We start from the raw sequence: 13678 nt of genomic DNA, 5'->3' as shown, positions 1-13678 counted from the left end.
TAATGCCCTCCCGTGCCCCTCCCCCACCAAGGCGCATGCCCAGCGCCCAGACTGACCCCCCTCCTCCTTCTGCTGCCAGATCTCCACCCGCTTTGCGCCTGGGGACTTCCAAGGCTTTGCCCTGGTGAACCCACAGCGGAACAGCCGCCTGACAGGAGGCTTCACCGTGGAACCTGTGCCCGAGGGTGCCCAGCTTTCTTTTGGCAACTTCGCCAACCTTGGCCATGAGTCCTTCTACTGGCAGCTGCCGGAGACATACCAGGGAGACAAGGTGTGACACGCAGCAGGGCCTGCCAGGCCCTCCCTGAGCGCCAGCTCTGAGCCAGGCCCCTGCTGAGCCCTGGGGCCAGTGGGGACTCAAACATGAGTTGACCCGAGATCGTCAGCTGTGTCATGGTTAAGCACGCAGCCTTTGGGTCAGATGGGCCTTGATCTAAACCCAGCTGTGTCGCTTCCCAGCAAGTTTCCCTTGGATAAACCTCAGCTCCAGGGCTGCTCGGAGGATTAGAGCCCAAGCCTGGCGTCTAACAAGTGCTCACCTGTTCACGTCCATGATTATTAGCTTTCATGCAGGTGGTCAGGTCCTGGCCGAGTCCTGGGAAGCACAGGACACGTGAGACAGTTTCAGTTGCCTTCATTTGCTCACTCAGAATTCACTCCTCTCTGCCATCCGCCCTGTGCACGGTGTCAGGCCAATAATCATTCTGATTATAGGAGTTCCCGTGGTGGCGCAGCGGAAACGAATCCAACTAGGAACCATGAGATCGTGGGTTTGATCCCTGGCCTTGTTCAGTGGGTTGAGGATCCGGCTTTGCCATGAGCTGTGGTGTAGGTCGCAGACGTGCCTCGGATCCTGCGTTGCTGTGGCTGTGGTGTGGGCCGGCAGCTGTAGCTCCAATTAGACCCCTAGCCTGGGAACCTCCATATGCCACATGTGCGGCCCTAAAAAGACAAAAGACCAAAAAAATATCATTCTGATTATAGATCATATTTATTGAGCTCTTAACGCTGCACTAGGCACGGTTCCAAGCGCTTTTGTGTGTCATAAATCACAACCACGGCTGTATTTCTGAAGTGAGGAAACAGGTGAAAGAGCTTAGGTAACTTGCCTGGGCTCCACAGCCTGAAGGTGGCAAGGCTGGGATTCAAATCCGGGTCAGAGGCTACCCTTAAATATTGCACTAGTCAGAGCTGGACACGTCTTTGTTCCTCCAGAGTCATGGTCTAGGGCAGAGGTGATGGAGCGATGGTGATGGTGTGTTGTGGTGGTGTCCTTGGGTGGACTCCAGGCGACCACCCACATGTGTCCCATGAGCCGTCGAGGCCCAGCTGGCAGCACCCAGGGATAGTGGGTCGTAGTCCAGCAGTCCCCTACTGGCCGAGGCCGGTGTTCAGACAGATGTGTCCCCATGCCCATGGCCCCAGGGAGGTCAGGGACACCTAGGAGGGGGATCTCCAAGGCTGCCCTGTCCCTGCTCCTGGGCAGACCCAAGTATCCCAGCTTCCTCCCAGGGCAGGCTGCCTTCTGCTGCCTTCTCCCTTCTCGGGTTCCTCTTTCCCTGTTTGCTGTGTCCGCCTCCCCCCTGCCCTGCAGCTCCCAGACCGCTCTCTCTCTCTCTGCCTCCCCCCTACCCCGGCATTTCCCTGTACCCTGCAGAGGAAGGCCTATTTTACGCGGATGCGACGGGCTCACCAGGTAGGCGTGCCATCTGAGTGCTGTGAAACTGACATGGCATGGGCACGGTGTGTTCTTGGATGCCCTCAGTCCACATGGGGAGATGCCCAGCGTCCCAGGCAGTGTGGGTCTGCACGGCCTCAGGTTGGGCCTGATGGCCTATGCTCAGGACACTGCTGTGCCCACGCCCTGTGATGGCCAGAGTTAAAGCCAGTGGCGGTATGTGCCTCATCTGCTGTGTGGTCTGGTCCCTGTGCCAACCGGCTGTGCCAGAGGGCTGGTCCAGGCAGCAGGAAAACTAACTTGATGCTAAACCACATGACTGTACCTGGCCCACCAGGTTACCCCTGCGCTGCCTCCCAAGCAGCCCTGTTAACCTTCTGTGTGTGTATCACCCCCCGTGGCGGGAGTTAACACCTGCGTGCCAGCCTGGAGAGGGGAGCATGCATCTTTCTCCCCACACAGTGTGGGCCTTTCTGGCCACCGTATCCATGGGGAGGGGGACACTCTCCAGGGCTCTAGCCTTGGGGGGGTCTGAGCCGCCCTGTGCCCTCTGCCCATCAGAACCGCACATCCCTCTCAGAGGAGCAATTGCGGGCAGCTGTGGCAGCTGGGAGGATCCCGGGGCCCCCACGGGGCAAGGGCCGGGTACAGCGGCTATCACAGGTAACTCAAGGCCCGGCCAGGGACAGGCTGGGTCTAGAGCCCAAGGGAGGAAACCAGAGAGCAGAGTCCACAGAGCTTTGAGCTGAGGCCCTGGCCTTGCTGGGTCATTTTCCCGGAGGTCAGGCCCCAGCCTGATGGCCACACCACTCCAGTGTTGCCCTTGGGAAACATTCCAGAAACATGAATGGCCTGGGCTGGTACCATGGGCATGCTTGGAGCATGAAGCCCAAGGAGTGGTCTTCCCATCCCAATGCCCCCGGGGCTGCCCGAGCTGGGCAGAGCCATCTGCCCCTCTCTTGCCAGGGGCACCCACTGTATGAGTTTCTCCCCGGAGTCTGGGCCCCTTCCAGGTAGCTCCTCCAGGCCCCCAAGGAGCCAGGTACAAGGACCGGAGCACTGGGCATTGGCACTTGTGAACCGAGGGCAGGGAAGTGGGCAGCTGGCTGGGCCTGGTGTCGCCTGGGAGCAGGCTAAGCTTCATGGTGTCCTTTCTGTCCCTTTGCTCGTTTTCTCCATCCTCCCTCTCCCGGTCCCCCAGGTGGATGAGGCCCAGAGGCGGATGGATGCGGAGATCTGGCAGCTTCTTTCCAGCTTTGCTGCCCACTCCCACCCCCGGCCCCAGGGGCTCTCGCCCCATCCCCAGCCTGCAGCTGCTCTGCAAGCAGCTCGGACCTCCTCCCCCTCCTCCTCCTCCTCCTCCTCTGTTTCTCTCTCTTCCTCTGCAGGCTCTCAGGTATGTGCCAAGACCCCCACCAAGGGACCCCCCACCCCCTGTGTTTTCTAGACTTTAGTTTCTCACCCAGCTTTACAAATTCTGCCTTTTCAGCCCATGATTTAGACTATTATGTACTCCAGTTTTTTCTTTAAACCAACCATTTGCCAACTCAATTATGCTGGTTATACATTTTTAAATATACATTAAAACAGCCACGGAGTTCCTGTTGTGGTGCAGTGGAAACGAATCCGACTAGGAATCATGAGGTTGCAGGTTTGATCCCTGGCCTCGCTCAGTGGGTTAAGGATCCAGCGTGGCTGTGAGCTGTGGTGTAAGCTGGCAGCTGTAGCTCCGATTAGACCCCTAGCCTTGGAACCTCCATATGCTGTGGCTGCAGCCCTCAAAAGCAAAACAAAACAGCTACTAAATTTGTAACTGTTCTCTGGTGCGCCCCATAAATCCTCTTGGGGTCCATGAAGAGCACAGCACCAGATATGGGGAGATACTGACCAAACCATGGCCAGTGAGAGCCTTTGGGATGTCTGGGCCCAGACAGGGGGAGCAAGTTGTCCAAAGAGCAGGGCCGGGGCATTCCTGTTGTGGCTCGGTGGAAATAAACCTGGCTAGTACCCGTGAGGACGCAGGTTCAATCCCCGGCCTCACTCAGTACATTGAGGATCTGGCAATGCCGTGAGCTGTGGTGCAGGTTGCAGATGAAGCTTAGATGTGCCATTGCTGTGGCTGTGGTGTAGGCCGGAAGCTTTGACCCCTAGCCTGAGAACTTCCATATGTCGTGGGTGTGGCCCTAAAAAGACCAAAAAAAAAGAAAGAGCAGGGCCAGGACCTGAGCTCCAGGGCTGGGGGTGGGGTTCCTGTCCCTCTGCCCCTCCGAGGTCTCCCTCCAGGGCCTCTGCTCACCCCTGCCAAGACCACCTCTGCCCTCTCAGCAGCCCCGCCTGCTCCCTCCTCTCTCACGGCCTGTCCTTCTTTCTAGTTCTCTCTCTCCTACAAAGGCTTCTCTCTGCTTCCTGGAAGCCTCTATTATTGGCAGCTGCCCAAAGCCTTCCTGGGGAACAAGGTAACCAGGATGGGGCGGGGGGACGGGGAGGAACAAGGATGTCATCAAATCCTAAAATATCAGGCCGCCCCTTTTCAAAACCATTTATGAGGGAGTTCCCATTGTGACTCAGCAGTAACAAATCTGACTAGTATCCATGAGGACACGAGTTCAATCCCTGGCCTCACTCAGTGGGTTAAGGATCCAGCGTTGCCACCATCTGTGGTGTAGATCGCAGATGCAGCTTGGATCTGGCGTTGCTGTGGCTCTGGTGTAGGCCAGCAGCTACAGCTCTGATAAGACCCCTAGCCTGGGAACCTCCATATGCCGTGGGTGCAGTCCTAAAAAGACAAGGAAAAAAAAAAAAAAAAAAAAAAAGAATACACACAAGCAGGAATTCCCTGGTGGCCTAGCAGTTAAGGATTTGGTGTTGTCACTGCTGTGATTTAGGTTCGATCCCTGGTCCAGGAACTTCCATATGCCTCAGATGTGGCCAAAAAAAAAAAAAAAAGAATATACACGATATGCAGTACAGTAACATTCAGAGAAGCAGACAGGAAGGTCTGGTCCAGGAGGAAACGAAGACAGAAAAGACCTGTTGGAGCCAAGGGTGGAACTGGGCACAATGAGCTGTTAGCAAGCATTGAGGCTGTATACTCCCCAGGCCCTATGCTGAGTGCAGGATTTTATGTGGTCTGTATTACTTAATCCTCATATTACCTTTTAAGGTAGTTTTATTCCCATTTCCATATGAGGAAAGTTGAACTCAGGGAAGTTAAGTGACTTGTCCAAGGCCATCCAGCCAGGAGAGCTGAACTTGACCCCCAGTCTTAGACTGCAGAATCTGCTCTGTTAGCCACCCTGCTACATTCACCTGCAGCTTGGTCCTAGACATGGCGATGAACTTGCTGGCATCCAGTTGGGGAACCAGCTGTGTCATGTTATCTAGTTATGCCCCTGGATCCCTTACCTCACCCTGATCTTATAGAGAACATCTCAGAGCGTGTGTAGTCCAGGACCTGACATGTAGTCAGTAGACGTTTAATAAATGCTCACCAGCAGAATGGGCCAGACCTGACGCAGTGTAGTATTGATCTGAACATTTGCCCTGGTGGCAGAGAGAAAGGAAGGTCCTGTGGGGCAGAGCCGGGGCCTTGGCTGCCCCCATGGAAGCCCCCAGCAGCAAATATAAGGACCCTTCCAGTTGTGAGCAATAAAAAACCCATGCCATCTGTCTTGTCTACAGTGAAGAAACTACTAGCTCATGCAACTACAAAGGCCAAGAATAACTGGTGTCAGGCATGGCTGGATCCAGGGCCTCATAAGGACTTGATCTCAGCTGGCACCGTTCTCCAGCTTCCAGTCTGACTAGTAAAGGAGATTTCTCTGTTCCAGTAGAAAGTGCAGAAGTGCCAGGCTCACATGTTCGTGAACCTGATGGACCAGAGAGGGGGGATGGTGGAATGTGCACATCCACAGGCCTGGCTCATGTCTCCACTGCAGAGGAGGGGATGGGCCCTCAAACCCCACCTTCTGCATGTACAACCGTTTCCTTCAAAGGAAACCAGGACTGGAGTGCCCATGGCTCAGTGGGTTAAGAACCTGACATCTCTGTGAGGATCGGGTTCGATCCCTGGCCTCGCTCAGTAAGTTAAGGATCTGGCATTGCCACAAGCTGTGGTGTAGGTCACAGACGTGGCTCAGATCGGCTGTGGCTGTGGCTGTGGTGTAGGGCGGCAGCTGCAGCTCCAATTGGACCCCTAGCCTGGGAACCTCCGTATGCCACGGGTACAGCTCTAAAAAGGCAAAAAACAAAGGAAACCAAGACTGCAGTTTGCAAAACAGGGAAATGGATTCTGAGCAAATAAATAAAAACCACCTACCCTGGAGGCAAGAGTTCTGAGGGGCTACCCTCCACACCCCCGTGTCCCTGCCATGGCTGAGAACTTTGGAGCCTCCTGCTACCTCCCCATGGTGGTCCCTGTCATTACCCCCCGTCTGCTTATGGAAAGTTCCTTTCATGGAAGGGACTTGGGGCTTGTTTGCTGGGATTGTGAGACAGTGGGAAAGGGGGTTACTGCCACTAGATCTCAGACAGAAGGAACTGAGAGATGTCCTGTCACTTAGGCAACCACCGGCCTCTGATTGGGTGCCAGGGACCACACGGGTACAAAAAGGCCTCCAGAGGCTCTGCCCCCTCCCCTGTATGGTCACCCCCCCCCCAGAGGAGGACTGAGTCAGGTTGTGACCACAGGGCTTGCCTCTTGCAGGTGGCAGCCTACGGTGGAAAGCTGCGATACTCTCTCTCCTACACGGCGGGGGCCCAGGGCAGCCCGCTTTCTGACCCTGACGTCCAGATCACGGTGAGCACGTGGGTTCCACACCAGGCAGACAGAAGGGAGAGGCAGAGGCAGGGGACACCCTCAGTGTTTCTGTCCTCTCGGTCCAGCACTCAGCTGACCCGGCACCCACCCACTGGTCGGGCCCATGCCCCAACCCCACCATTTGGACACTACCCAGGCAGAGGCCCGGCTGGCAGGCAATGGGGGCAGTGGGCACCCACCTGATTCCTTTGGGCACATAAGCTTGGGAGATTGGAGAGGTGGGAGGCTGGGATTGGAGGATCCCACTGTCCCCAGAGCCCCTTAATTCCCCTCCCGATCCCCCTGGTGTCTCCCTAGGGCAACAACATCATGCTGGTGGCCTCCCAGCCAGCGCTGCAAGGCCCAGAGAGGAGGAGCTACGAGATCATTTTCCGAGAGGTGAGAGGCGTCACACCACGTCTGACCCCTCTCACTGTCCACCCTGCTTTGAGGCCTGGTTTTGATTCTAGCCACCCTTGCCTCTCACTCCCCCATCCTCAGCTCACAGCCCAGGAAGGCAGGAGCTGGGGGCGGGGGTGCTGCGGGAGAAGCACCCACAATCCAACACCCCTCACCTGCAATTGCTGTCACTACCCCCCTACCCCAGGAATTCTGGCGCAGGCCTGATGGGCAGCCGGCCACACGTGAGCACCTCCTGATGGCGCTGGCAGACCTGGACGAGCTCCTGGTCCGGGCCACGTTCTCCTCGATGCCACTAGCAGCCAGCATCAGCGCAGTCAGCCTGGAGGTCGCCCAGCCCGGGCCTTCGGAGGGACCCCGGGCCCCCGAGGTGGAGGAGTGCCGCTGCCCCCCGGGCTATGTCGGCTCATCCTGCCAGGTGAGTGTGGCCAGCCCAGGTGTCTGCGCTAACACAGCTGGGTCAGCCAGCAGTTGCCTGGGAGTTCCATCATGACTTGCACGTACTCGGCCACGTCTCATTTATTCTTCATGACAGCGCTGCGAGATGTGTGATCATCCCCTTTTAACAGACTTTTTTTAATGAGACGCTAAAGGTGGGTGACATACCCAAGGGCACAGAGCTACACTCAGCCGAGGTTAAGACCCAGCTTGTGCTCCCAGGGCGCCCGCCAGAGACAGGAGACAATACCAAGACACAGAGCAGAGCGGGAAAGAGTCTCCGAATGGCATTTCCCAACAACATGAAGATTCTAGAGGAAGATTCTAGGCAGGAGGGCAGAGTAAGCAGAAGTTCAGAAAGAGGAATGTGTGGGGACATAGCCTGCGAGGCAGGAGGTCTCCTCTGGGAAGCGGGGTGGGGGGCGGTTCTTTAGCCCTGGAGCAAGGCTAGTCCAGCAGGGACTGCCAAGCCGCCCAGGGAGTGCTGGGATCAGCACTGGGCCCAAGGAAAATTCCTCTGCCCGTAGTGAGTGAGATGGATGCGGGGGAGATGGCCCTCTTGGGAGGGGAGGGCAGCGGGGGGTGTGGAACAGCAGGCTGTCCTCTGGAGAGACTCCAGAACATCTGCAGGGTTTGGCGGGAGACTGAACCCAAGGGCAGGGCCCGAGCTGACTCTTCATTACTGAATCCCCAGGCACATGGCAGGCGACCAGCCAACTTCTCATGCGTGAACAGGGAACTGGGGAAGGGGGATCACGGGAGACAAGGGACAGGGCTGCGATGCCAGGTGGGCAGCAGGGAGGTTGAGTGTGAGAATAGTGCCCCCCAGTTCAGGAACTCCCAGTGCGAGGTCCACATCTCTGCAGTTGTACATCTCTGCACCTTTGCTGTGGCCACAAAAGCTTTCAAATCCAAATAGGAATTCCCATCGTGGCGCAGCGGAATGAATCCAGCTAGGAGCCATGAGGTTGCGAGTTTGATCCCTGGCCTCGCTCATGGCGTTGCCATGAGCTGTGGTGTAGGTCACAGATGCGGCTGGGATCTGGTGTTGCCGTGGCTGTGGTGTAGGCCGGTGGCAAAAGCTCCGATTGGACCCCTAGCCTGGGAACCTCCATATGCTGTGGGGTGTGGGCCTAAAAAGACAAAAAAAAAAAAAAAAAAAATCAAATCCAGATAGATGAACTTGGCATCCCATGAAGTTATAAATTTTTACACATTTTGAAGGAGAACCCCTAGGCAAAGCAGAATCCTTGGTGCACATTTTCTGCAGTGAAATAAAACAGGTTTATAAACATCCCTTTGAAATGGTCAGGGAGGGAGGCCCTGGAGAGATTTCAAAGAAGAGGCCGCGAATAGCAATTCATTGTTCTCAGAACCCATGGTGACTCACTGGGGATGTGTAAAAACATCCTTGGCTGTAGGAGTGCTACCTCTTTCCCTTCGCTGAGTGAATTTAATCACAGTCGTAAAGATCTTCCAGGACTCATCCCAAATCCAGGTCTCCTGAACCCCTTTTTTCCATCTAGAGGTTGTTTTTCTTTTTTTTTTCTTTTTTTTTTTTTTTTTTATTTTCCCACTGTACAGCAAGGAGGTCAGGTTATCCTTAGATGTATACATTGCAGTTACAGTTTTTTCCCCCACCCTTTCTTCTGTTGCAACATGAGTATCTAGACATAGTTCTCAATGCTATTCAGCAGGATCTCCTTGTAAATCTAAGTTGTGTCTGATAAGCCCAAGCTCCCGATCCCTCCCACTCCCTCCCCCTCCCATCAGGCAACCACAAGTCTCTTCTCCAAGTCCATGATTTTCTTTTCTGAGGAGATGTTCCTTTGTGCTGGATATTAGATTCCAGTTATAAGTGATATCATATGGTATTTGTCTTTGTCTTTCTGGCTCATTTCACTCAGTATGAGATTCTCTAGTTCCATCCATGTTGCTGCAAATGGCATTATGTCATCCTTTTTTATGGCTGAGTAGTATTCCATTGTGTATATATACCACATCTTCCGAATCCAATCATCTGTCGATGGACATTTGGATTGTTTCCATGTCCTGGCTATTGTGAATAGTGCTGCAGTGAACATGCGGGTGCATGTGTCTCTTTTAAGTAGAGCTTTGTCCGGATAGATGCCCAAGAGTGGGATTGCAGGGTCATATGGAAGTTCTATGTATAGATTTCTAAGGTATCTCCAAACTGTTCTCCATAGTGGCTGTACCAGTTTACATTCCCACCAGCAGTGCAGGAGGGTTCCCTTTTCTCCACAGCTAGAGGTTGTTTTTCTATAAGGACTCTGCCGGAAGAGTTTTCAGCAACAAAGCCCTAGGGATGGAGAAGGGTTCTCCATTAAGGATGAACTGTTAGGAATTCCCATTGTGGTTCAGCCAGTTAAGAACCTGGCATAGTGTCTATGAGGATACGGGTTTCATCCCTGGCCTCACGCCATGGGTTAAGGATCTGGCGTGGCTGCAAGCTGTGGCATAGACCAGCAGCTGCAGCTCTGATTCGACCCCTAGCCTGGGAACTTCCATGTGCTGCATGTGGTGCCATAAAAAGAAAAGCAAAAGATTAAGATTGAACTATTATTTCAGTATATTGAGTGACTGAAGATGCCAGGCAGAATGGGGGCAGATACTGTCCCAGCTCTGGAGTGTTGGGAAAATGAAGATGGGGAACGAGGGCTCCTGAGGGGAAGGGGGGTCTGGGCTGGAGAACTAGGAGCCAGTTAGGAACCTTGATGGTGGAGGGGGATGGAGGAGAGGGGTTCTGGGCTGCTGGCTTTGGGTGGGACCACATTGGAGATAGAGGCCAGCTCTCCGCTCTACCCCCAGGATTGTGCCCCAGGCTACACGCGCACTGGGAGTGGACTCTACCTCGGCCACTGTGAGCTCTGCGAATGCAATGGCCACTCAGACCTGTGCCACCCAGAGACCGGGGCCTGCTCGGTAAGATGCAAGCAGGGCCAGGGCAGGGGTCAGCTCGGCTGGGCCTGGGTGGGGTCTCAGGGATGGATGTGGGGTACAGAGGGATACATTTGGTAAGGTCAGCTTCGGTCTGGGGCAAGGTCACAGGACACAGTCTACGGGGCAAAGCATCTAGACCAGCAGGTCTGGTCCTCAAGGGGTTTCGGGCATGGTGGCCAGGACTGTGGAATAACGTCCTTCTCGATGAAGAAAACCTTGGTCCCTGCTATTTCTTAACACCACAGTGACACATGTTTTCCGAAGAAGAATCAGAATATAGAGATAACTTAACAAGAAAGTAAAAAGTCCCAGTAATCCTACCATCTGGAAATAATTATTGTCAACATTGGACTGTGGAGCGCTTTTGCTCTTTTTTCTGGGGAGTTATTTATACAGATTACTATACCTTTCGTTGTTTACAAATAAAAATAGGATCATCATGTTTGATGACTGACTTTTTTCCCGTACAAGTTCATGGACATCTTTCAATATTTGAATACTTTTTTTATACCTGAACTTTTCAGAGGGGTGCATGTACAGCCCTCCAGCCTTATGTAGCCAAGGACTGGGTGGTGGACAGAGCCACAAACTAAAAGTGGAGTGAAGAACGTGCTGTATTAAAAGAAACATGCCTCTCTTTGGAGAACATAAAACCCACAGGCATTTTTACAATGAGGTGCTTCTTTCCAAAACTCTGCCCTGACATCCCCAGGTGCAACCTTCACCTTCCTCTTCTATTGCAGGGGTTGAAGGAGAACAATGTAAGAAATGCAATCAGTATCTGACTCTTTGATAGCTATTTGAGTGGATGTGCTTTCATTTTCCCAGGTCTTTGTTCAAGGGTCTTTCCAGCATTTTGCTTTTGTAAAGACCCCTGAGAGGAGCATCCTGTAGTGAACTCTTTGTGCCCCTCTGCAATTATTTCTTTAAGATAAGCTTGCACACATGGGATTTCCAAGTCAAGGAATTACAATTGTATGTTTTTTGGTAAATGGTGCCAAACAGCAAGTGGCTAACATCCTTACACCTCACAGCAATGCCAGCACAACGCCGCTGGGGAGTTCTGCGAGCTGTGCGCACCTGGCTACTATGGAGATGCCACGGCTGGAACACCTGAGGACTGCCAGCCCTGTGCCTGCCCACTGACCAACCCAGAGAACATGTGGGTGCCTTCACTCAAGGCCCAAGGAAGAACTCCCACTGGGGAGTGGAGGACACTGCACCAACTTGGGGGCAGAAGTGGAGGGAACGGGTTGGGGAGTGGGTGTCGCATGGCCTGACCTTTGCCTCTCTGATTCCAGGTTCTCCCGCACCTGTGAAAGCCTGGGAGCTGGTGGGTACCGCTGCACAGCCTGCGAACCTGGCTACACTGGCCAGTACTGTGAGCAGTAAGTTTACAAATAGGCGGGATGGAGGGGGTGGGCGGCCTATAGTAGATTCCTAGGTGAGAGTCCCGGATGGTGTTGCTCAGAAACGTACCTACCAGGATCGTGCCTAAAACCCTTCCAAGATTCTCCATTGCCCTTGGGACCAGCCCAAGCTCTTTTATCAGTCTTCGTCTTATCCCACTTCTGACACCCAACTCTGTGCTCTAGCTGGCTTAACTTCTTGACTTGTTCATGTTTCCCTCTACGTGGAACTTTCTTCACCCTCAAAGCCCTACCTCCCCTGTTCCTAACTCCTGCCTAGCCTTCAAGGTTCAGCTTCATTCTCTCATTCAGCACATTTTTTTATTGAACATCTACTGCATGCCATGCAGTGTGCCAATGTGTTGGTGATAAAGTGATGAGCAAGACAGATTCAGTCCCAGCTCTTCTGGAGTCTACCACCTGTAATGGTAGGAAGCCCTGGGAGGCCTCCGGATTCTCAGGGCTGGATTAGTGCCCACCCCCGCCACCACCACTACTGTGCCCTCACATGTCCCTCATTCTCATTTATATAGTTTCCATGTTGAGTTCCCAACATGTGAGTTCCATAAGAGCAGGGACTTCATCATGTTCACTGTTGTGTTTCCAGAACCTAGCATAGGAGTTGCTTAATAAACGTTTGTTGAATGAATGAACCTGCTGTTTCCTCCCACTCCCCTTTCCCAGCTCACAGAGGCCTTGTGCTGGGGCTTTTTTGGTCTATGAAGTCCTTCTAGAGCTTTGAGCCTCCTCACCCAACACTGGAGAAAGAGCTGAGCTTCTGGGTCCCCAGGTCCTCTATGAGACACTGATCCCCCGGGGTCTGACAGAGATGGTCTTTGTCCCTCCTTCCAGGTGTGCCCCAGGATACGTGGGTAACCCCAATGTGCGAGGGGGCCGGTGCCTGCCACAGGGTAAGTGGGACCATGGTCTTGGGTTGGGGTGATGGGCAAGGCGGGGGGCCTAGGGGCTTGGGGAGTAAGGTGAAGGGTGGGGCATGTCAGTCTTTGGGAGGGCAGACAATGCTACATGCTGGGGGCCTCCTGCCTGAATGGCCTCTCCTGTTCCCCACCACCACCAGCAGACCAAGCCCCTCTGGTGGTTCAGGTCCAACCACCTCGGAGCGTAGTACCCCAGGGTGGTCCCCACTCCCTGCGGTGCCAGGTCAGTGGGAGCCCACCCCACTACTTCTACTGGTCCCGTGAAGATGGACGGCCCTTGCCCAGCAGCACCCAGCAGCGACATCAAGGTACACATGGCCCCAGGCCCCTCAGCCACCCCCATGGGAGAGGAGGCACAGGCCTGTCCCTGCCCTACTGAGGTCCTATCCTTACACTCGGGGCTGGGTGGGGCAAGGGTGCATCTCTAGTGACAAGCTCCCATCTCCTTGCTGCCAGGCTCTGAGCTCCACTTCCCCAGCGTCCAGCCCTCAGATGCTGGGGTCTACATTTGCACCTGTCGCAATCTCCATCATGCCAATACCAGCCGGGCAGAGTTGCTGGTCACTGGTGAGTTCCTATCACCTCCCACCCCTAAGACTGCCTGTCCTGGGCTGGGCTGCAGACCACAGACCCAGGCCACAGGTGCATCATGTACCAGAGGGATGATGGTGAAGATGGAAGGAGACGATGGGGTCAAGACTGGTTTTAGAGGTGCAACTGGCAGGACTTGATTGTGGTCATTGAGGGAGAGAGAAAAGTCTAGGAAGATGCCCAGGGGTTGGGCAGACAGGGTGGCATTTACTGAGCTAAGGGAGGCTCCAGTAGGAGGGCATTTTCATTGGGGCTCCCCCAAAAGCAGAGGCTGAGACAAGGATTTGTGTGTACGTAGTTTATTTGGGAAGTAACGTGAAACAAGAAAGAGAAGGTATCCAGTAAACGGTGTGTTGTTGAGCATATTACCACCTAGAGCAGTCGTTGCTAAATGTAGCCGGGTCATTTCTGGGAAACTCCAGAGTAAAACACGCTCCTTGGCATC

General features: G+C 54.1%; 1 protein-coding gene across 23 annotated transcripts in view; it reads left to right on the top strand.

Annotated features, from left to right (window-relative positions):
• HSPG2 (heparan sulfate proteoglycan 2) overlaps positions 1 to 13678 on the top strand; it is a 108664-nt gene that overhangs the window by 59922 nt on the left and 35064 nt on the right. For 12 of the 23 annotated variants that reach the window (XM_084963234.1, XM_084963233.1, XM_084963232.1 and 9 more), the window contains 14 exons: positions 80 to 271; positions 1658 to 1696; positions 2240 to 2341; positions 2880 to 3074; positions 4051 to 4134; positions 6384 to 6476; positions 6795 to 6875; positions 7084 to 7314; positions 10164 to 10277; positions 11330 to 11457; positions 11597 to 11683; positions 12557 to 12615; positions 12783 to 12950; positions 13099 to 13209. In XM_084963234.1, coding sequence (XP_084819360.1) covers positions 80 to 271; positions 1658 to 1696; positions 2240 to 2341; positions 2880 to 3074; positions 4051 to 4134; positions 6384 to 6476; positions 6795 to 6875; positions 7084 to 7314; positions 10164 to 10277; positions 11330 to 11457; positions 11597 to 11683; positions 12557 to 12615; positions 12783 to 12950; positions 13099 to 13209 — 1684 coding nt within the window. The remainder of the gene's footprint in view (positions 1 to 79; positions 272 to 1657; positions 1697 to 2239; positions 2342 to 2879; positions 3075 to 4050; positions 4135 to 6383; positions 6477 to 6794; positions 6876 to 7083; positions 7315 to 10163; positions 10278 to 11329; positions 11458 to 11596; positions 11684 to 12556; positions 12616 to 12782; positions 12951 to 13098; positions 13210 to 13678) is intronic. The other 11 variants (XM_021095495.2, XM_084963244.1, XM_084963242.1 and 8 more) reach the window with 4 other exon arrangements.

The sequence above is a fragment of the Sus scrofa genome, chromosome 6 (genome assembly GCF_054392235.1).
Source record: "Sus scrofa isolate SSC_HxYL_T2T_F1_AM1 chromosome 6, Sscrofa_HxYL_maternal_Yorkshire_Landrace_v2.0, whole genome shotgun sequence".
NCBI lineage: Eukaryota > Metazoa > Chordata > Mammalia > Artiodactyla > Suidae > Sus > Sus scrofa.
The sequence above is the reverse complement of the archived record's forward strand: the minus strand, read 5'-3'. Positions and strand labels throughout refer to the sequence as shown.